General features: G+C 40.9%; 1 protein-coding gene across 2 annotated transcripts; it reads right to left on the reverse strand.

Annotated features, from left to right (window-relative positions):
* Positions 1 to 110: 110 nt before the first annotated feature.
* scinla (scinderin like a) lies at positions 111 to 11,574 on the reverse strand. Of its 2 annotated transcripts, none has more exons than XM_033622772.2 (18): positions 11,454 to 11,574; positions 9,644 to 9,836; positions 9,354 to 9,508; positions 8,649 to 8,810; positions 6,996 to 7,145; positions 6,831 to 6,878; positions 6,685 to 6,735; positions 6,439 to 6,571; positions 6,173 to 6,261; positions 5,856 to 6,071; positions 5,633 to 5,766; positions 4,725 to 4,815; positions 2,798 to 2,968; positions 2,524 to 2,701; positions 2,319 to 2,434; positions 1,529 to 1,606; positions 1,381 to 1,441; positions 111 to 1,301 (listed from the first exon to the last, which is right to left on the reverse strand). In XM_033622772.2, the coding sequence occupies exons 2-18, from the start codon at positions 9,822 to 9,824 to the stop codon at positions 1,138 to 1,140; spliced, it is 2,178 nt and encodes a 725-aa protein (XP_033478663.2). In that variant the 5' UTR covers positions 9,825 to 9,836; positions 11,454 to 11,574; the 3' UTR covers positions 111 to 1,137. The 2 variants fall into 2 exon arrangements, with proteins under 2 accessions (XP_033478663.2, XP_078024726.1); XM_078168600.1 differs by having other exon boundaries at positions 9,644 to 9,852; positions 11,454 to 11,509.
* Between the last annotated feature and the right edge of the window lie 10,853 nt (positions 11,575 to 22,427).

Consider the following 22,427-nt stretch of genomic DNA (forward strand, 5'->3'; position numbering starts at 1 on the left):
AAATTTTCAAGCATTTGTGTGTCTTGAAAATGCAGGGACATGTTTTTCACCGTATTTTGAGAATGACCCATGTTCTTGTTTGAATAAAGAATTGCAGTCAGAAGAGAGTGTTCAGATAAGGTCATATTTTTATTGAAATTTCTCAATCAAAGTTTGTCTTTGCAAACTGGGCTGTAGAAAGGGAAATGTTCCATAAAAATAGGCTATACATTCGTTTTGTCGAAAACAGAAATACATTTTTGACACTGCTATCTATGGAGCCCCTAAAACACCAAAAGGAGATTTTTTTTGTCTTGTTCACTAGTGGGGAAAGTTACTTATCTTCTGTCCACAAGTTAGCCTATTATCTCGCAGATAATTAACTTGTGCACACAAGATAAAAAATAGACGATGATGACAGCCGGTTCCAACATGGAAGCTGTTAACGGCATCAATTCCCCATCGATGCTCTCCTCAAAGCCACCAGGCTCATTTGACCTCGCTGACCACGGGTGATGTTGGTCTGCCACTGCTGCAATCAGTCAGTTAGTTTGTGTTTTTATGTGACTTTGGTGAATTCACACAATTCACAACAGTAAATTGCCTAGCCTCCATGTTGTACTCCTGCCTGCTTCTCCAAACTGGCGGGGTGTGTCGACTGACATTTAGTGTTTGTAATATACTGTCTACGGATAAGTACCCTATACAACCCCACTTCAAACAAATCTTAACTATCCCTTTAAGGCCACACTGAACTTGGGAGAACTAGTGCATCGTGGGTTTTTGCTGGATCATAAACAGTTTATCATTTCAATGCATAAGACAATGAAAACAAGCTGCGAAGAAAGCTTTCCCAGCAAAAGTTTGATCGAATATATTTTAGATAGGCCTACTGTGAGTGTGGAATCACAAGACTGTATTTTTGTCACAACTCAAATTGCTTTAAAACTTTGAGATATTTAAAAAAAAAAAAAAAAAAAAACTTTTGAGATGCTAAGAACATCAGAACTGCAGCATGAGATGTGATCTCCATGCTGCCCTCCACCCAGACAGAACTTTGCAATTCCAAACTCACAAAATCTTACAGGTTGATTATTCTTTAAAGTCCAATGGTTCACATTAAGAAATACATCTCTGCAGATACTGCTGCTTTGTGTTTTACAGCACTTTTTGTAGATAGTCATCTTCCTCAAATCTGCTCCACATTTTGGGGTCCCAGGCGTGAAACCAGCCGGTGAAGGTCACTGGCTCTTGCCCCTGCTTAATGGTAGTGATGGGGACTTGATAACGGCCAGAAGGGTCGGAATCCAGATAGTCTTGGGCTGAAAGGAAAAAAAAATATATTGTGAGCAAAGTCTTGTACGTAATTTCCCTTATCTCTAACAGCTCTGTTTGTCTCACCAATCTTGGTTACTCCTGCTTTCTCTGTCTCATTGGCATCTTTTCCAACCCAAATATAGATCTGGTGGGAGACATGACCAAAAGAATTTAAGGATAAGGCAGCAATAAAAAATGGCATCTACAAGAAGTGGAAGTGAAGGCAGCATACCTCATCCCAGATGTCAAGAATCATGACATCATCCGGTGCCAGATCAAGCTGTGTGAAATCACCAGGCACCTCTTCTGCCTAAAGATTGAAAACTGCATGTTTACAAAGTTGTTCTTTAAAAAACAGTCACTTGGATGAAAACATATATCCATTTTCCACCAAAATTAGCATGTGTACACAGGTTTTTTAAATAAAGGGAAAACCCATTAGAAATAGGCAATAAACTTCTTTCCCATTGACGGTAGACCACAGCTGTGTTCACGGCTCTGCAGCAACAACACGTTCTCACTCCGACCACTTCACATGTCGACATTTGGTCATGGACTTTCCACGTTGAGGTACGATGTTGTTGAAGTTCCAAGACACCTTGTCAAGTTCTGCCTGTTACATGCATTGTCATTTTTCGAAATACACATTTTCACAGGAAATGTACAGTTTGCATATAGTCTCTTTCAAAATAAAAGCACGCACAACACTGCAAATTAACGTTCTTTTCCCTTCAACAACAAACACGTGCTTACGTTTAGCCAACACACATATGTGGTTGGGTTCAGGAAAAAAGAACAGGGTTTGGCGAACACTGACCAACCACTGAAAGTCGTTGGCTGGTTCACCTGGGTGTTGTGTTTCCGTCGAAGCTGATCGCAGCTGGAGCTGATAGATACACAAGACTACTGCAGAGTCATCTGACCTATGTGTGAATGCCGATTGCAACCTTTATCGTTACATTAAAAAAAAAAAACGGGTGTAGGTGGTGATTTTGTGCAGGAACAGGGCTATAAATACTTACGATCAGGTTGCCAGTCTTGTTTGAACAGCCAAACAGTCGTGGAGGCTTTACAGTCTTCTGCAGAGTCTTAGAGGTCTGGTATTCTCCCTTTCCACCCAGTGCTTTCCAGAAATCAGCTGGCAGTGAGGAGAAAACCATAGATTTTCACTGGGAATGTTTTACACTGCTATTCAGCAGAGATCAAAGCTCCTTTTTCAGCACTCACCTGGCTCTTTAGTCTCCTCCACCACTTGTGCTTTGTCTTCTGTAAGCACGCTGACAACATAGTTAGCTGCAGTCATCTCTTCCTCAGTTGTTCCCTTTCCCTTCCATATGTACACAGAATTACCCTCCTTCAGCACAAACACATCGTTAGTGTTCAGAGAGGAGGCTTTGGGCTCCACCTGGGTGAGTGAGACACAAAGATCGAGACAATGGTGTGAATCATTCATTATAGAGCATCACATTCATGCACATCCAATGTAATAAACAAGGCTGACCTCAACAGCCCGTGTGCTTTTGTTGGAGCTCTGGCGGATATGGAAGAGGCGTGTGCTGTTGGGCTTGCTCTCTTGGTCGTGGCGGCCTGTCCCACCCAGGTAAACGATCAAAGGGTTGTCCTTAAACAGACTCACAAGATGAGGTGGTTCTTGACCCTGAGGGACACGAACCTGCCAAGACAAAGCAGTAGCTCAGCCTACATGTATAATGAGGACAGGGGTGATACCCTGTGCTTAAATGGCAGGAGTAAGCCATTAAAGGAGTATTTTGATATTCTGGGAAACATGTTTACTTGCTTTCTTGCTGAGAGTTAGATGAGAAGATCAATACCACTCTCATGTCTGTCTGCTCAATGTGAAGCTACAGCCAGCAGCCGATTAGCTCTGTTTAGCATATAAACTGGAAACTGGGGAAACAGCCAGGCTCTGTTCAACATGGGTGGATTATGAGACAATGGGCCCCTGGGCACAGAAAGGCCCCACCCCCTCACTCCCACATGAGACTGGAAACACACTTTGTGGTGATTTAGCCACAGCTTTTTTGTTGAAGCCATTTTCTGTACTTATTTTGTATTTCTTTGAGGTCTTTTGTGTCTCTTTTTGGTCTTTTGTGTCTCTTTGAGGTCCTCATGTCTCTTTCCTGGGTCGTTTTGTGACTCTTTTTGGTTGTTTTGCCACTTTTTGTACTTATTTTGTGTCTCTACAAGATCAATTTGTGGATTTTAGGTAATTTTGAGTTTTCTGAAATCATTTCATATCTCTTTTTCGTTGTTTTGCCCCACTGTGTAGTTATTTTATGTCTCTTTAAGATCATTTTGAATCTTCTTTGGTCATTTTCTGTCTCTTTGTAGTCGTTTTGTGTCTTTTTTTGGTCATTTTGTGTCTTTCTGTAGTCACTTTGTGTCTCTTTGAGATCCTCTTGTTTCTTTCTTGGGTCGTTTTGTGACTGTTTTTGGTTGTTTTGCTGCTTTTTGTGGTTATTTTGTGTCTCTATGAAGACAAATTTGTGGGTTTTAGGTAATTTTGAGTTTTCTTTAGTCATTTCATATCTCTTTGTGGTTGTTTTGTCCCTTTGTGTAGTTATTTTGTGTCTCTTTGGGGTGTTTTTGTTTCTTTTTTTGGCTATTTTTGACTCTTAATAGTTGTTTTGTCCCATTTGTGGGTAATGTGTCTCTTTGTAGTTGTTTGTGTCTCTCTGTAGTCATTCTGTGTCTCTTTGTGGTTGTTTTGCATGTCTTTCTGGTCTTATTGTGTCTCTTTGTGGTTAGTACGTGTTACCTGTGCCTGTGCCTGGTAGGCATGTTGTTTTGCCCCTTTTTGTAGTTATTTTGTGTCTCTTTGAGATCATTTTGTGTCTCTTTTTTGTTGTTTTGCCCCATGTGTAGTTATTTTGTGTCTACTCGTAAGAGGTAACTTTATGGATGTTTTAGGTATTTTTTAAAAAAAAATCTCTTTAAGGTCATTTTCTGTCTCTTTTTGGTCGTCTCTCTTGAGTCATTTTGTGTCTCTCTGTGCTTGTTTTGCATCTTTTTTTGGTCTTTTTGTGTCTCTTCCTGGTCGGTGCGTGTTAATTTGATTGACATTTTACAGGTAAAGGCCAAGGGGGCCCTTTACACTTTGGGGCCCTGGGCCTGTGCCCAATAGGCATGTTCAGTAATCCAACAATGCTGTCCAGAGATAACAAGATCAACCTGCCGGTACCCCCTAAGCTCACTAATTAACACCAGATTAGCTGTTTCCCTCTGTTTCCAGTCTTTATGCAAAGCTAACTGGTAGCTGTCCCCACATCTAACTTTAAAGCACAGATATGAGACTTGTATTGATCTTATCATCATCTCTCACCAAGTAAGCGTACTTCGATTTCCAACTACTCCTATCAAGAAAACCTGAGTGACATCATAGCTTGTTTTCACAGTAAATATCTTACCTGGGTAGCTTTTCCTCCCATGGAATCGTCCAGTTGGATGGTGAGAATGGCTGAAGCACCCAGTTCATCCTTAGAGCACTTCTGCCCTTGCCTGAAGACAGCAAAGCCAAAATGTATTCTTAACTCCATCCATCCATCCATTTTCTAACCTCCTTTCCTCAGCCTATCCCAGCTGACATTGGATGAGAGGCAGGGCACACCCATGACAGGTCACCAGACTATCACAGGGCTGACACATAGAGACAGACAACCATTCACACTCACATTCACACCTATGGACAATTTAGCCAATTAACCTGCATGTCTTTGGACTGTGGGAGGAAGCTGGAGTACCTGGAGAAAACCCACACTGACATGGGGAGAACATGCAAACTCCACACAGAAGGGCTCCCACACCCGGGATCGAACCAGGAACCCTCTTGCTGTGAGGTGACAGTGCTAACCACACCACCGTACCGTCTTTTTCTTAACTCGTTCAAGCTAAATCAGAGTTTATATTCACAAAGAAGAGGTACACTGGTTCAATCAACTGTCAATGAACTGTCCCAGCTCCTGGATAATAAATTGATTTGAGGTCGACTCTAATACGTATGTTATATAAAATAACTGTCAAGTCAATGACAAGCTTCTGCAGTTCAATGAGAATGGTGTAAAACAGAAAAAGGAATTTAAACTACTAAGGTAAAATATCAACTAAAATCATTGCACTGCATTATTATTTAATCTCGTGACCCTGTCTTGCAGAGAGGCTGAGTCTCATAATCAAGTTGACCATTATTGTTTCAGTTAATATTGTGCACATAGTGCATATTCCCAAATAAAGGGGGTTCAGCGGAGGCTCAGCGACAATATTTCGCCCTGGGCCCCCTAACAGGTAAATCTGTCCATGCTGTGAAGGTTGCACTCACCAGGTGTAGATGATAAACTTCTCTCTGCCTCCATCTTTGTAGGTATACAGCACAAGGTAACAGTCACCTCCAAAGAACTGTCCATACGTGGATTTGTCCACAGGTTTTTTGTCACCTCCTTCCACACGCCAAATCTACAGACAGCCACAATTGTCACACATACATGTTGATATCTGAGGAGATGAAAATACAACATGAGCTTTGTCAGGCTAGTGAAGCATACCTCTGTTTTCCCAGAGCCATCATCCACCATACGGTGCTGGGCAGCCATGCATTTGTTGCTGTGGAGTTTGGAGGCATCGAAGGGAATCTGCTCCACCTTCGCGATTTTATTCTCCCTGTAGGCCTCACTTGGGCCAGTGGTCTCATCCTTGTCCAACCAGTTGAAGAAAAACTGTTTAAAAATGGAGGTCTCAGCCCCTGCTGCCATAATCTGGATCTGTTTGTGTCAGAAAGAGGAGTGAGCATATTCATAAACAGAAAAACAAGCTAGAAAGAATGAAGCTCTGGTGTCAGACTTTCACTACATGGCCTCATTACCTTAGTATGTGGGTCGCAGTTGTTGTCTTTGATGAATTTGTTTGCCCTATTCAGTGCTTCTTTGCGCTCATCTGCATTTGCATCCTTACCTGCAGTTTGGGGAGTGCTACAGTGGTTAGAGACTACAAACTCTGGTCAAATTTACACATTTTCCCATTTGTGCTGACTAACAATTTGTTGCAATAAGCCAGCTGAGCACTGATAAACACAGGGTGTATGCAGCTAAGAAGAGGTTGCAGAAATGGATAGATGTCATGGTGTAATACCTTTCCAGACAAATAGGTTTTTGCCTCCTTTATTGTACAAGATGTAGCATTCATTTTGGGAGAGCATGTCTTGTTTGAAAGGGGTTTCCTTAGCCACCTCAGTTGTCTTCATGGAGCCAGCAGCATCAGAAATCTAGAAAGTAGAGAGATGATTATCATCATTATCATTATCATCTCACTCCTTTGGATACTGAGACATTTATCTACAGTAATTAATTTAAAACCTTAATATTTGCACATATTTACCAAATAGAGAGTTGCCGTCTTTTTGTTCTTTCTATCAGCAATTTCATCACACTAGAAAGTGGAGAGATGATCAACACATTTACATTTATCATCTGAATCCTTTAGATACTGTAACATTTGTCCACAGTAATTCATTAAATGCCTGCCTTTTTCTCATCCTCACACAATGGGAGATCAGGCTTGGGTCCAAGCACCTATAAATAAAGACATGCACACAGATTGCAACATTTCATTTACATCCTTCGGAGCAGCCAAAGCCAGCGGTGTCCTGAATAAAACTGTTCGCGTTTAAAAGTTAGAAAAAAGCTCACCTCAATGACAGCTTCTGGCTCACTGCCTTCTTCAGTCATCTCAATGGTGGCACGCCCATGTCTCTCGTTGTCACGGATATCCTTGGCCACCTCAGTGGCTTTTAAGCGCTCAAAGAAATTGCTCTCACTGCCAGACCAGTGGTATATAACCTAGCATTTCACAGAGATGATCAGCGAAAAAGTTGAAAACAAAGTTACGGTGAAACATTACAACACCAGAGGCTTGAACTGTTAACATATTTGGGGTATCTAGTAGGGCTGCACGATACTGGAAAAAAACTGACATTGCGATTGTTTTTATTTTGTTTTGTTTTTTGCAATATATATTGCGACATTAAAAAAATACAAGAATTTTTGTCAGATGAGTTAAAGTAAGAAAATTAAAAAATAGTGGCGGGGCTTTTACTCACCACAATTGCAGAGGCTCCCAGCTTCATTTGAAACAGACTACATTATAAAAGGACCGTTATTTATTAATCCCTCTGTATCTTTATATTTTTACTTTTTATCCACTCCCATTGTCTTGATAAAGTTAATGCAAGGCGCCATCATTTCAAACTTGACACTTCCTGAATGTGTTTCAAATTAAAAGCCCTTTATAACCTCTGCTGAGAGAATCCCACCATTTTCTAAATAGGCTTTTATTGTGAAACATTTGTAGGAACTTATTGTGGATTGTGCTGGCACTTTTTAGGTGACTACAACAACATTTCTGCTGGCACTAGTCTGAGTGGGCGGAAGTTCGCTGCATAGATCAGCCTCTCATTGGGCGGAACGAGCCACCCGCTGAAGTCCCGCCCTACCACCTCCAATTGTGTAGCAGTTTTCAACCGTTTTCAACATGTCCTTTACTAACTTTTGTGGTGTTTGATCTTGCGGGGATGTAGCCATTTTTCTGCCATGGTTCGCGTCCTGTAGGTGATATTTTTGTGGGCCTGTTACACCAAAACCTGTTTCCCCCTGCCAATATTTTTGCAAGCACACCATTGCTGTGACACCGCCCTGTACGATTGTGACTGGTTGTAAGAAATACAAGCAGCCGGGGCGTTTTTTTCTCCAATCTTAAAGTCAGAGTCGGCGCAGGCAGACCTTTCTTTTCTTGAGAAAGGTCTGCTTTACTTTTACTCAAATAATAGTAAAAGTAATAAAAATAGGACAAGAATAACCCGATGACATCACACATGTCGTGAAAGATGACCGGGGATAACTGGTGTGTACCATGGTGTAGTGTGTCATGTCTGTCGGCCAAGTCACGGCACGATTTTAGGACCCCACTATCGTGTAATGTGACATAGTGACTTTCAGAAGTGGCAGAAAAGTCGTGTGGTGTGAACCAGACATAAATCCTCCTTTACCGTTTCTCCCTCTTGCATGTCGCTCATTTTCAGTGTGTTACTGCAGCGTGCGCATGAGAGGGGAGGGGCTGCTGTTGTCAGAGAGGGAGAGACAGAGAGAGAGAGAGGCAAGCAGAGCGGAGCAAAGAGCTTTCTTCAGAGCTGCTTTTCTGAAGCAAAACAAATGTTTACATGTTCTAATAAAAAGAGAAAACATTGCATGTCCTGCGATGTGACTATCGCACATGCGCACATCGCGATGTCGATGTTCAAATGATATATCGTGCAGCCCTTGTATCTAGTCCCTGTTCTAGGTCACCTTTCCCAAATCAATGATGAAGCAGTCTCCTTTATTGAAGCTTGACCAGGAAAGAGGCACCTCACTGGCTCTGATTGCCCGACGACCTTTAACGTGCAGTACACGTTTGACGTTTACTTCATTGGTCACCACTTGCTGGAAGCCTGAGGCTACTCCACCTTCCTTTAAAATGAATAAAGTCAAGGAGAAAAAAGCATTAGAAGTATTAGCTATAGCGATTTATTGATCAGCTATAACCCTTGACATCCCCACGTCAAACTCTTAAAATGTCTAAATTCTGGCTAATTGATACATTAGTATTTCAGCTCCTACTATTATTTTCCACTGGCCTACTTCATCTCATAACATCAGCAGCAGCACTCTGGTGTTTTGGTACCAGAGAGCATGTTTCTGCTCGCCTTGTTTGCCAGTTCAAACTCCCCATGGAAACCATCGGTGTAAAACCTGAGGGAGCAACCAACCACAGCTCCAAACGTTTCCCAAAATAGCACTGTGACAAGTTCTTCTTCCCTTATGAATATACAACATTCAAACAACCCCTTTAGCCCAAGTCATTACATTGTCGTCTTTTACTTTTGATGTCTGGGATAAAGCAATGAATTGATCTCTCTTGAAGGTAGAGGTTGCAACTTTTTTAAATCAATCTTAAAATATGTTTTAAAGTATATACATGAAAACAACATGTGTGCATATATCATGTTCTACCATGTATCTGACGCCGGACTTGAAGTATTTCAAAAAGATCAGTGACTCTTCATTTTGATACTCAGTGTGCTGTGTTGGTAATCCATTCAGTTGGTCATCCATCTGGATCATTAAGATGGCAGCAGCCCCTCTCTCATCCTGGGAAGTGTTCTTACCTTTGGTGTAATAGATAACAGCAAAAAGAAAAACAGCAATAAATGACTGTAAATTAAAAGAGAATCTAGAAAGACAAATTCATTGAAAAGCCAGAGTTTGTTTTCAGGTGTCAGCAGAGAATCTAAGTCCAATACCAAACCACGTGTGAACGTTGTAGGAAAAAACAGTGGTGGTGTGGAGCACTATGTAAGAATCTCCGTTGTAGAAGCTTCCATAGAGTTCCACAGGGATGGGTGCCAATTTCATTTTCTCTATCCGCCACACCTGCAGGCCGGGCTTCTTCCCTGCAGTCTCGAACTCCTTGTGTGATGCCATAGTGCTCAGGGCCTGAGGGGAGACACGCCTTCAATAACAAGTAACATATCGGGCAAAACACAAGAGTTGATAGGCTGTAACAGCTTCACACAGGGCTCCAAAGATAAATCAATTTCTCTACTGACAGAAAATTAACTGGAATTAACTGGAATTTTTAAGTTCTTTTTCAATCATAAATGTCAAAGATTCTCTAGTTTCAGCTCCTTGAATGTGAGGATCTGCCGCTTTTCTGTTTTTGTCCAGACAAAACAAGCAATTTGATGACCTTAGGTTTCAATAAATGACTGAATTTTGGTATTTTTTGATATTGTACAGACCAAATGATAGATCTTTGCAGCCCTAGTTTCATACAGGTTTCTGCCGATGGCACTCTTGAAGCCAGGCAACAGTTCTTGTCATAGTTGGATTCAACTGAAGAAAATCATGACATGAGATGGCCTTGATGTTCTCAGGAAAACGAAAGGTGCACATCACAAAGCATCCAAAAGTTCTCCAAAACAATAACACAGTTTCATCAGTGGTATATTATGTTGCTTTATTCCAGTTCCATTTAAAGTCCCCTTCATCCCATGGCAAAAGGAACATCCTGCATTTACCCTGCAGCATTTGTTACTTAACCTGTAATACAGGGACCATTTAATTAAACAATAGCAGTGTACCATATGCAGGGGTGAAAAATCACCTGATGTACTGTCCAAGGGAGTGTCCTCTGCACTTACTGCCAAACTGCAATGTTAATGTTGGTGTGGTATTTTTTGGGCAGGAAAAGCCACTCCCCACAGCCAAAGACAAACACCATGTATCTTAGACTTCAGCTTACAGTATGTGATTATTGCCCAGTGGTTCAGAGGCTGATTTTCGACAGAGACTATATATAAAACGCACCTGACGCACTGCTAATATCACATGTAAGATATAAAAAAAATGTAAAAATGCATCTGTGGAAAGCATTAACTATTTTGCAGAATCATGCAAAAAGTTCACATTAAATTTTAGATTTTTTGAAGTGGGGTTATATGGGTTTTTTCCCTGTATATTACATACAGTAAGATGTCAGTCAGCACGCCCCCAGTTTGAAGAAGCAGGCTGGATTCGGACAGGGAAGCTAAGCAATGAAGGAAAATGAAGCCATTACATCGCTCTCTTCAAAGCCAGATTCCATTGAGAAAAACGGTGATTTAACATCACTGAACACAGGAGCTGCTGCTCTACCGCTGACTCAAACACTTATTTTGTTTGTGTTATCACGTGACTTTGGCGTTTAAAAGAGTTAGTTCAGATTCACCAAAGTCTCACACCAACACAAACTAACTAACTGGCTAAAATATGTCTTGCTGCTGCCTCCGTCCACATCAGTGCATTGACTAGTTCTGTGTCGTCTGCAGCCTGCTTCTCCACACTGAAGGTGTGTCAACTGACATCTACTGTATATGATACACTGACGACAGATACAACCCCACTTCAAACAATCCAAACTATCCCTTTAAAACAAGTGTCTTGCCAGGACTTGTTGCTATGAATAATTAAGACAAATTCCTTGAAAGTTAAAATGAGCAATTTGCAAAAAAAATTTGCAAAATAGCATTTTGCAAAAACAATAACCTAATAACAATAACAATATCTTATTACCTGGTGAGGACAGAAGGTAGTTGCTGAGTGTGAGGAAGCTGACACTGCTGCACTCCTGCTCTTCCAGGGTTCCAACCAGTTTGTCTGCGCTCAGCTCTGCTATTTATTCTGCAGAGACATCCGCGTTGTGAAGGAGAGGTGTGTCCAGTCACACCCCAACCCATCCCAGTCTGCAACACGGCTGCACAAATGGTGGCAGTGGACCAACCCTCAAAGCAGCTTTCCTTTTAACATTTGTTTTAAATAAAATCCATCCATTAACACTGTACATGCATTGTTCAACTTCATTTTGATATCATTTTGGAGTATTTTTTATGATTTGCAAAAGGAAAATGATTTCAGATCGTTTCACCAGCGTTCCATTTTTATCATGCAACTCACAGGTGGAAAAAAAAGTCACTACATTTGCAATTTGTGGGGTGGTTTCTAAGCTCAGCAGTGTAGGTAGAACAGCTGTTACGGGGGAAATGAACTTAAATATTAAGAAAACTAAACCTGATTTGACATCGAGGACATTAGAATTTTGTGTCAGCCGTACAGCAGTTCACTGTCTTGCAGAAAGACAGAGAAATGCATGCAGACTAACCTGTCTGTCGGCAGTCAGATAACTTAACTGAGTATAAAGACTGAAAACAAGGAGTAACAGCTTCGTCCAAAATCAACAAAATGTAATTGCAGGCACAGCAGGAAGTAAAACTGCAGAATTATTTGGAGCAACAAGGACATACATCTTTATTGTTATGAGAATGTATTTCAAAGAAAGACAAAGTGAAGACTGCTTCTACCGAAAAAGAACACACCAACAAGCATCAAAGCATAAAAACTGAACCTTATACGGGCTGATGAGTCATCGCTTTCTGCAGCCCTGCACTTGGTCTCTAACTGCAAGAACTCTTGCACATGTACTTTGATACACACTCCTCTTGTTTGGTTGGCATTACGTTGCTGTTGTTTTAGCAAGTGTTTGGTGCAATTGTCTGGCACTGGCCTGCCAGCTGCTGGAGTTTGTGACAAAACTGACTCCCGTGTGGCAGCTTGACAGAAAGCGAAGGCACAAATCTCTCCTGTGAGCTCCGGCAGTCGCCTCAGGTTAGGGCTGGGTTCATCACTCCTACTGTCATAGCTGCATCAGCACATTCCGCCTCGTTGTGTAAGGCACACACAGCTCACACAGTCACTGCCTGGGACATACCAACAGGCCTACACAATACTAAATACATACACAATCGCACACACGCACACACACACACACACACACACACACAAATCCTAACAGAGGCTGAGCACAAAGGCTGCCAACTACAAGCTACTTGCTCTAACTTGAGCAGGAGGCAAACACATTTCATACTGCATAACTGTTAAGGATGTTCATTGCTATTATAACCAGCAGGTATGCAGAATTTCAAAGACATATGAAGCCCTCAGCAGTAAATCTCTGGAACACTCATGAAAACCATATGGCCCAATCACAATTCTGATAACTGGGTTATCCCTCTGATTGAACAGGGGGATATGTGCTGGTACATGAATTACTGATTCAAAACTGCCTGCAGATGTTTCTCATGAGTTTTAATATCCTGCAGCAGCACTTGTTCCAAAGCTCATGAAAAAGATCCTCTGCAGCCTTCAAAGGGATTTGACCTGTCACGACCCATCATGATCGCTGCAAATGTATGAGTCAGCTTAATTAAGAGTTAGACAGACTTAAACCTTCTGGATATCATTAAAGGAAAAGTAAGACATTTTGTGCAATAGACTAATTTGCTCTCTCGTCAAGAGATGGACGAGAACATTAGTATCACTCTTTTAACGTACAGATGTCAGAATGGTGTCAATCTTCTCAACTGACTCTCTGCAAGAAAACAAAAATATTACTATCATTTTAAAGAAAGATGTTTTCTCTAAAACATTTGTTGGTGAGAAACTGCCGCCCTGTTGCAAGAAGGAAAGGTTCACATTGAACGTTTCTGCAAACCACGGGCACGTTAGATTTGAGAGCAACAAACAACAAAACCTGTTGTTTTTTAGCGACCAGTGGCCATGTTTCCAGCAGCTTTTGTGCCGCCAAACATGTTTTTTTCTAGCGACTTGTCACTGTGCCATTGAACATAGCTGTTTTTCAGCAACCCATTGCCCTTTTTTAGCAGCCCCCATAACCACTTTTCAAGTTGCTTTTGTCCTGCTAGACGTGGGTGTTTTTTAGCAAACTGTTGCCACTTTTCCAGCGACTTTTGTGCCATTGAACATAGTAGTTTGTTAGTAACCTTTTGCCACTTTTTGAGCGGCTTTTGTACTGCCAAATGTGGGTATTTTTTAGCAACCTGTTGCCACTTTTCCAGTGTTTTTTGCCACCAAATGTGTTTGTTTTTTTCGTGACCCGTCACCCTTTTTTAGCGGCTTTTGTGCCATTGAACATGGGTGTTTTTCAATGTTCCATAAATGTTTTGCAGTGACTTTTGTGCCATTGAACATGGGTGTTTTTTAACGTGTCATTACTGTTTTGCAGTGACTTTTGTGCTATTGAACCTGGGTGTTTTTCGACGTACCATAAGTATTTTGCAGTGACTTTTGTGCCGTTGAACATGGGTGTTTTTTAATGTACCATAAGTATTTTGCAGTGACATTTGTGCCGTTGAACATGGGTGTTTTTTAACACACCATTACTGTTTTGCAGTGACTTTTGTGCCATTGAACATGGGTGTTTTTTAATGTACCATAAGTATTTTGCAGTGACATTTGTGCCGTTGAACACGGGTGTTTTTTAATGTACCATAAGTATTTTGCAGTGACTTTTGTGCCGTTGAACATGGGTGTTTTTTAATGTACCATAAGTATTTTGCAGTGACATTTGTGCCGTTGAACATGGGTGTTTTTTAACGTACCATAAGTATTTTGCAGTGACTTTTGTGCCGTTGAACATGAGTGTTTTTTAACGCACCATTACTGTTTTGCAGTGACTTTTGTGCCATTGAACATGGGTGTTTTTTAATGTACCATAAGTATTTTGCAATGACTTTTGTGCCGTTGAACATGGGTGTTTTTTAACGCACCATTACTGTTTTGCAGTGACTTTTGTGCCACTGAACATGGGTGTTTTTTAATGTACCATAAGTATTTTGCAGTGACATTTGTGCTGTTGAACATGGGTGTTTTTTAACGCACCATTACTGTTTTGCAGTGACTTTTGTGCCATTGAACATGGGTTTTTTTTTACTGTACCATAAGTATTTTGCAGTGACTTTTGTGCCGTTGAACCTGGGTGTTTTTTAACGCACCATTACTGTTTTGCAGTGACTTTTGTGCCGTTGAACATGGGTGATTTTTAGTAACCCATAACAGTGTTTTTAGCAGCTTTTGTGCCATTAGTGGGTGTCTCTTATCTACCTCTTACCACTTTTGCAGTGACTTATGTGCCGTTGAACATGGTTAGTTGAAGCCAAAACATGGTCTTTTTCTGACCATAACAGAGTGTTTTTTTGTGCCTTAACGTCATCACACCACAGCGTTGTTACAACAGGATTCAACATACCAATGTAATGCATCCATGGTTGGCAGACACTGCGTACACTGCCAACATTTGCTGTGGCAACTAGGTTGCAAAACTGCAGGTACAATCCCTGAAATACAAGTTCAGACAGATGCAGCAATGCCAGACAGCAAGTCTGCTTTTTATCATATATTTTGGTGAATACTGTTAAGCAATATTCTTGGATTATCTGCAATCCCCCACAGAGCCTCATGTGACAGCCCGCCCTTCACTTAACATGGTTTACTTTTAATGTATCTGGGATTTATCCAGGATACAATAACCTGACTGGAATGTTGCACGAGCTAAGGTATTAGAGTTTCAGTGTATGAGTTCACCTAAAGAGTGCAGCTGAATTGCAGGTCAGGAGTGGGGCTTCCTTGTGTGCAGGTGAGAGTGATGGACTTGCTTGCACATATTTGTGTTGCACAGTATATTTGTTAAAGTATTCCAGACTAAGGCAAAGACATTTAGTAAATATAAAATGAAACAGAGTTATACACATGCAGTAGAAATATAATAAAGTATCAGCTGTTTTGAATGACTGACTGGACGAATGATGCAATAATGAATTCAGCATAAGTTAACGTGTCAGCAGACTGATACTCTGATTTAAGTACTGTGTGTTCTCTCACTGTACTTTCTGCGCTTTGGAGGAGCAAGATCAAGTCTCAGAAAATTACCCCAGAGGCTGTCATAAAATTATCATTTTGGTTTGGGCCTGTGATGTCTCTTTCCAGAAATCATGACATGCTTACTCAAGATAATCCACAGACCTTGTTGTGAGCAGTTTCACGTAGGAGCTATTTTCTTTGTAATGAACCACACCCACCAACTGTATCACTGCACAGAAGGAAGCATGAAGGAGGAACTGCTGTTGAGTTTTTTAGCTTCAAATTGCTCCGCAGATAACGGACAGATTCACCAATGGCAGTGTCTGTTTTTCTGTATTTCTGCTGTATCACATTCATTTGGCACAGGCTAAAAAGCAGGACTCGAGACTAACGGCGTCCCATTGTCCCATGTCAATAGAAAATGTGTTTGGGACAAACAGTGATCTTCCCCAGGACACTGTCGGGACAATGGACGCAGTAAATTTACTGTCAACACATCAGGGGACGCACCCCACTATTTTTCACTGCTAATGCTACATTATGAACAACAAATCGGTTGTAAAATCAGCAGGAGAAGAGCTAGCTAATGTTAGCTGTTAGCAGTTAGCAGCTAGCAGATGCAACTAACTATAGATTTGTAACTAACTAGATACCAGACGTCAAGATGATGCCTAGTCGTTCCAATGCTTGCCTGGCCCAAAAAGTTCTCTAGCTTCCAGGTTTACTTCCGTTGTATGCAGCCCGCTGAATATGCGCAGTAGTGTTTCCCCTGCCGACCCCATCCGCAAGTTCCCGTTAGACTCATAGACTTAACGTTGTGATGAGGTCATGGATTTTTAAGGGGCTGTTCACGGCTTGAGGCAAGTTTTACAAATATTAAACCATCTGCAGTTCAAAATGTCTTGTCAACAGTTTTCAGACATGTGGTGGTCTAAGAGGAAAATGCTTTCTGGGCCAGAGGGGATTTTTTTCGCTGCAACAGCTGAGTGGCCAGAGGGAAACTTTAGGCCTGTTTCCACTGAAGAAGTTCCTGGTACTATTTGGGGGGCAGGAACTACTACAGGAACGTCCTCTCGCTCGGCCCTCTCAACCGCCGTGTCTCCACTGAGAGAGCGGAGTACGAGGAAGGTTCCTGTAAAGTTACGGGCTCTGGATGTGACGTAATCGTTGCGCGACCATTTACCGGGGCGACGTAGGGACGCCGTTACCTGATAGCCCTTAGCGGTGTCTGTAATAACTCACTAAATGGCCCGTGAAAAAAATAAAAATCCAGCGGATGTCTTAGTTACAACATGATTGAGCTATCTGGAGTAGTTTCATGTCGTATCCGACAACGGGAGGCTTTTAACAGATGACATCCTGATGTTAGCTTTGCTGCTGCTGTTAGCTGTCCCTGTCAGCTGCAGCCACTGATGCTTTCTAGACATCGTGATTTCCCAAAACTGAGTACATACCACACATATCAACACAAAACTGCTTTGCTAGCTCAATCATGTTGTAACTAAGATATCCGCTGGAAAAAATATTTTTTTCACGGGCCATTTAGTGAGTTTTTTTTACATGGTGGAGGAAGCTATATGAACGCGCTAACCCTCGTCTGCTGAGTTTTAAAAATGCCGGCTATTTTGTTGCTTTCTGTTGACATCACATCCCTCCGTGAGTATATCCAATCAGCACCAAGTAATCCCCAAGCCCCAGCCGGGAGTCTTTAGGGGCCGTTCTGAGTACCTACCCCGAGGCAGGGACTTGTTTAGCCCCTGTAAAAGTTCCTGAACTCTGTCCTTCGGGGGTGGTTCCTGCGGTGGAGACACGCACCAACAGCCCCAGCCCCGTAAAATTACCCCGAAGTTCCTGCGGTGGAAACAGGCCTATTTGCTGCAAGGGTGAACAGCTTTCCTGCGGTCTGGAGCTAACAGCTAACAGAGGTTGCAGTTACATTATACTCAAGGTTTGTTCAGTCAAAATAAGTATTGTGTGTTGATGGGAAATCATAATGTTCTCATGATGTGTTCAAATGTTATCTTTGTAAAATTTTGTTTTTTTGGGAGAAAACTGAATTAATACAGTTGTTTGCAGAAGAAATTTGTTGATGAATTATGATATTTTATAAACTGTAAAAAGGCTTTTGACATTTTTAATATGAAAAAGGGAAAGAAGGTTGTTTCATAAATTTGTATTATTTATTATTTAATTTTTTCTAAGTCAAACGTAGTGTAATGAAGACCTGAACGACTTTAAAACAGTTTTTGTAAGTGGAAATAAATACATTTAACACAAAATGAAATAATAATAACTAATGCAATAATAACTAACTTTAAAAAAGACCTTCACTATTGCTGCATCCTTAATTTTCACCCCATCACAGTGGAGATGGGTGGTGGCTCCAGTATCAGAACCTCAATACCAGCATCTGTTTCCAAAAACTACGCCCCTGCTTCTCTGGATAAACCTCACTAACAACAGTTTTTAATTGAAATGCTTGTACTGTAGCAATTGTTCTTTGGATCTTTATATTTTTCCAAATGCAGTGATAACGAGGCCGTGATCACCATATCCGTTATTATGATGCCTGTTTCTATTTTGGTTTTAGTGGATGTTGTAAGACTGTCACAACGAGGACATCTGCCAAAGCTCTGGTAGACAATATGTTTTTCTCTTTGCACATAAAGTAAACTCAGCACCAGCTCACACAAACAATTCAACCCTTTTATTAAATCTACTGGAGTCGTGCCACCAGTGTTGCATAATCCCACCGTTGGTTCATTATGTAACACATGCAAACACATTACATGATAACATGCCATCTGAAAAGTGGTGTGAGGAGGATGTTGCTGAGTTCATAATGCATGTGGTTAATGTGTAGGTGGTGCCACATTACTGTAAGTCAGCCGGACTAACCTGTTTTCTCCCCCTGTGTATTATAGTTTGATGGCAGCCGTTAATTAAACTGTGCAGCCAAACCAAGCTAAAAGTTAAAGGTGGAGAACACTCCATACAAAGCAGGAAATCAGCCTGATAAATTACTTTGCAGATACGTTTTGACAACTTATTTCACAATAAATTTCACAATAAAAACAAAAAAGACGTCAAAGTGCAGCTGAGAAAATACAGCAAAGCTTACCAAATAATACATATATGACTATAAATAGGAAATAAACTGAATTGATGTCTAAAGCAGTATGTGCTCCTATGAAGGTGGAGAGTAAGAATTGTTTTGTGAGAAGTTTGCTCTGCAGGGTTGTTTGCTGTGATCCGCTACATCTGTTGCAGAAACCACCTCTGCACAGTTTGACGCAGTGCTCAACAAATTATATAATCATGCATTACATAATTAACTTCTATTTTAAAGATGAAACAAGAAATATGGATTACGGGCCTCATGCAGCAACATTCCCTTAAAGTTCACTCAGATTTTTTCTTAATTTTCTGGTATGGGAAAATAAAATCCAAATCCAAATCTGCTCTTAAAAAAGAATCCTCTGGTTAAGGTAACAATGGGCATGCATCTTTTTAAGTAGTTCCAACTCTGGCAATCCTATAAGTATTTTTTAATCTGACAAACTCAATTAGTTTAGGACTACTAAAATGATTTACTTTGACCTCCAAACAAAAAAAAAATTAGTTGAATCAACTTAGTATTTATGCATAAGTTGTGACGATAGTGGTCAAGCAATTTCATATAGGATATTCAAACATATTTACTTTACTTTCATCCCACTCAAAACTTTATTTTGTTTTAAACTTAGTTGTCAACTGACTAAAAACACGTTAAGGAAACAAACATAATTTTTTAACACTGAAAAACATCTTAATTTTAAGTATTACTCTGGTTCAGTTTTAAAGAATTAAGGTAACAGTGTGCATGTATCTTTTTATGTTGAGTAAATCCTATGAGTCTTTTATAATCTGACAAACTCAATTCGTTGAGTAAAACCAACATGATTTGCTTTGACCTCCAAAAGTTTAACCAACTTAAAGGGGAACTAATGTTTTTTTCAACCTGGGCCCTATTTTCCGATCTACTTTTGTCTAACTGAGTGATAGGATGTTCAATATGTGACACTTCTCCAGTACGAAGCTAGGGTTGACCTGCCTGCAGCCCGTGAACACACGCTATATCAAATAACAGGGCACTCAGACCGCGTCAAACAATGTCAAAATACATCCAATAAAAGTGCATTTTTTTCACACAGATAGGATCAGATTGTTAGTATAATTATCCAACAACATAAAAGTGAAATGAAAGTCTGGCTCTGAAATCGCGAGATTTGAGTTGTTGCAGGAAGTTACCACTGGAGTGACCTTACAAATACGAGGAGTTACTCTGTTTGGAGTAGTCATGGCTGAATTACTACCCGATTTTAACCAACTGAATCTGGATGGACCGTATTTATTTGAACACAGAGTACACGGACGTACACGGATGCAGAGCTCATTGAAATTGAAGAGCGGACGAGGAGAGAGAGGGAGCAGTGTTACTTCGGTATAGCACATATACTAAAATTGCAACAGGCAGAGGATCATGTCTGATTCCAGCTAAAGGTAAACACAGACATTCATTTCTCTTTTCCATTATGTTGTTGGATAATTATATTAACAATCCGATCCTATCTGTGTGAAAAAATGCACTTTTAGTGGACGTATTTTGACGTTGTTTGACGCGGTCTGAGTGCCCTATTATTTGATATAGCGTGCACTCACGGGCTGCAGGCAGGTCAGCCCTAGCTTCGTACTTGAGAAATGTCAAATATTGAACATCCTATCACTCATTTAGACAAAAGTAGATCGGAAAATAGGGCCCAGGTTGAAAAAAATGTTAGTTCCCCTTTAATATTTATCCAAAGCATCAACTGATTAAAATAGGTAAATGTAACAAACATAATTTTTAATTGTGAAAAACCTCTTTATTTTAAGCATTATCCATTAACCCCATGATTCATCTTTCTAGAGTGTACCTAGGTGTGCTTGATGATGAATTCCACTAACCTATGTAACATGTACACTGCCTGGCCAAAAAAAAAGTCGCCACCTGGATTTAACTAGGCAAATAGGTACGAGCCTCCTATTGGATAATTACTGCATGGGCGATTATCTTTCAGCTGGTAACAAGTTATTTAACCCCATCTGGTGCAATGAGTTGCTTCTCATTTCCTAAACAACCATGTCGAAAGACACATCCCGTGGTCGTGGAAAAGATGTTAGTCTGTTTGAGAAGGGTCAAATCATTGGCATGCATCAAGCAGAGAAAACATCTAAGGAGATTGCAGAAACTACTAAAATTGGGTTAAGAACTGTCCAACGCATTATTAAAAACTGGAAGGATAGTGGGGACCCATCGTCTTCGAGGAAGAAATGTGGCCGGAAAAAAATCCTCAATGATCGTGATCGGCGATCACTTAAACGTTTGGTGAGATCAAATTGAAGAAAAACAACAGTAGAACTCAGGGCTATGTTTAATAGTGAAAGTAAGAGCATTTCCACACGCACAATGCGAAGGGAACTCAAGGGATTGGGACTGAACAGCTGTGTAGCCTTAAGAAAACCACTAATCAGTGAGGCTAACCGGAAAAAAAGGCTTCAATTTGCTAGGGAGCATAAAGATTGGACTCTGGAGCAATGGAAGAAGGTCATGTGGTCTGATGAGTCCAGATTTACCCTGTTCCAGAGTGATGGGCGCATCAGGGTAAGAAGAGAGGCAGATGAAGTGATGCACCCATCATGCCTAGTGCCTACTGTACAAGCCTGTGGGGGCAGTGTTATGATCTGGGGTTGCTGCAGTTGGTCAGGTCTAGGTTCAGCAACAGTATGTGCTCAAAGAATGAGGTCAGCTGACTACCTGAATATACTGAATGACCAGGTTATTCCATCAATGGATTTTTTTCTTCCCTGATGGCACGGGCATATTCCAAGATGACAATGCCAGGATTCATCGGGCTCAAATTGTGAAAGACTGGTTCAGGGAGCATGAGACATCATTTTCACACATGGATTGGCCACCACAGAGTCCAGACCTTAACCCCATTGAGAATCTTTGGGATGTGCTGGAGAAGGCTTTGCGCAGCGGTCAGACTCTACCATCATCAATGCAAGATCTTGGTGAAAAATTAATGCAACACTGGATGGAAATAAATCTTGTGACATTGCAGAAGCTTATCGAAACAATGCCACAGCGAATGCGTGCCGTAATCAAAGCTAAAGACGGCGGTCCAACGAAATATTAGAGTGTATGACCTTTTTTTTGGTGGTGACTTTTTTTTTGGCCAGGCAGTGTAGCATGTAACATCCCCTAAACACTGTGTCACGGCAGGTGATGTGCCGTGTGCAAATGCTCCAGCATATGCCCAGAAATTAGAGAGATGTTACAAAAAAAAGCAGGAGGAAGAAGAACTTCTGCAACAGTGAAACTAATTAAATTAAATACACTAAAAAAAGTAAACATTATTTTCCAGAGGGTCACTACTTGCATTAGAGGGGAAAAAGGTAAAAAAAAATTATTAAACTTTAGTGACGTAATGCCGTGTCAGCAGGAAGAATTCAGATCCTTGTTTTTTTTGGGCATTTTTTCCCTTTAATGGACAGGACAGTTAAGTGTGAAAGGGGGAGAGAGAGAGGGGATGACATGCAGCAGAGGACCACAGGCTGGACTCGAACCCGGGCTGCTGCGGCAACAGCCTTATACATGGGGTGCCTGCTCTACCACTAAGCCACCAACGCCCCAGAATTCAGATCCTTGACCTAAGTATAAATGCTAATACGACACTTAAAAAATACTTAATTTTTAGTAAAAGTCTTACATTGAAAATGTTACTTAAGTAAAAGTATGCAAGGACCGTC

The sequence above is a fragment of the Epinephelus lanceolatus genome, chromosome 6, assembly GCF_041903045.1.
Source record: "Epinephelus lanceolatus isolate andai-2023 chromosome 6, ASM4190304v1, whole genome shotgun sequence".
In the NCBI taxonomy this organism is placed as follows: domain Eukaryota; kingdom Metazoa; phylum Chordata; class Actinopteri; order Perciformes; family Serranidae; genus Epinephelus; species Epinephelus lanceolatus.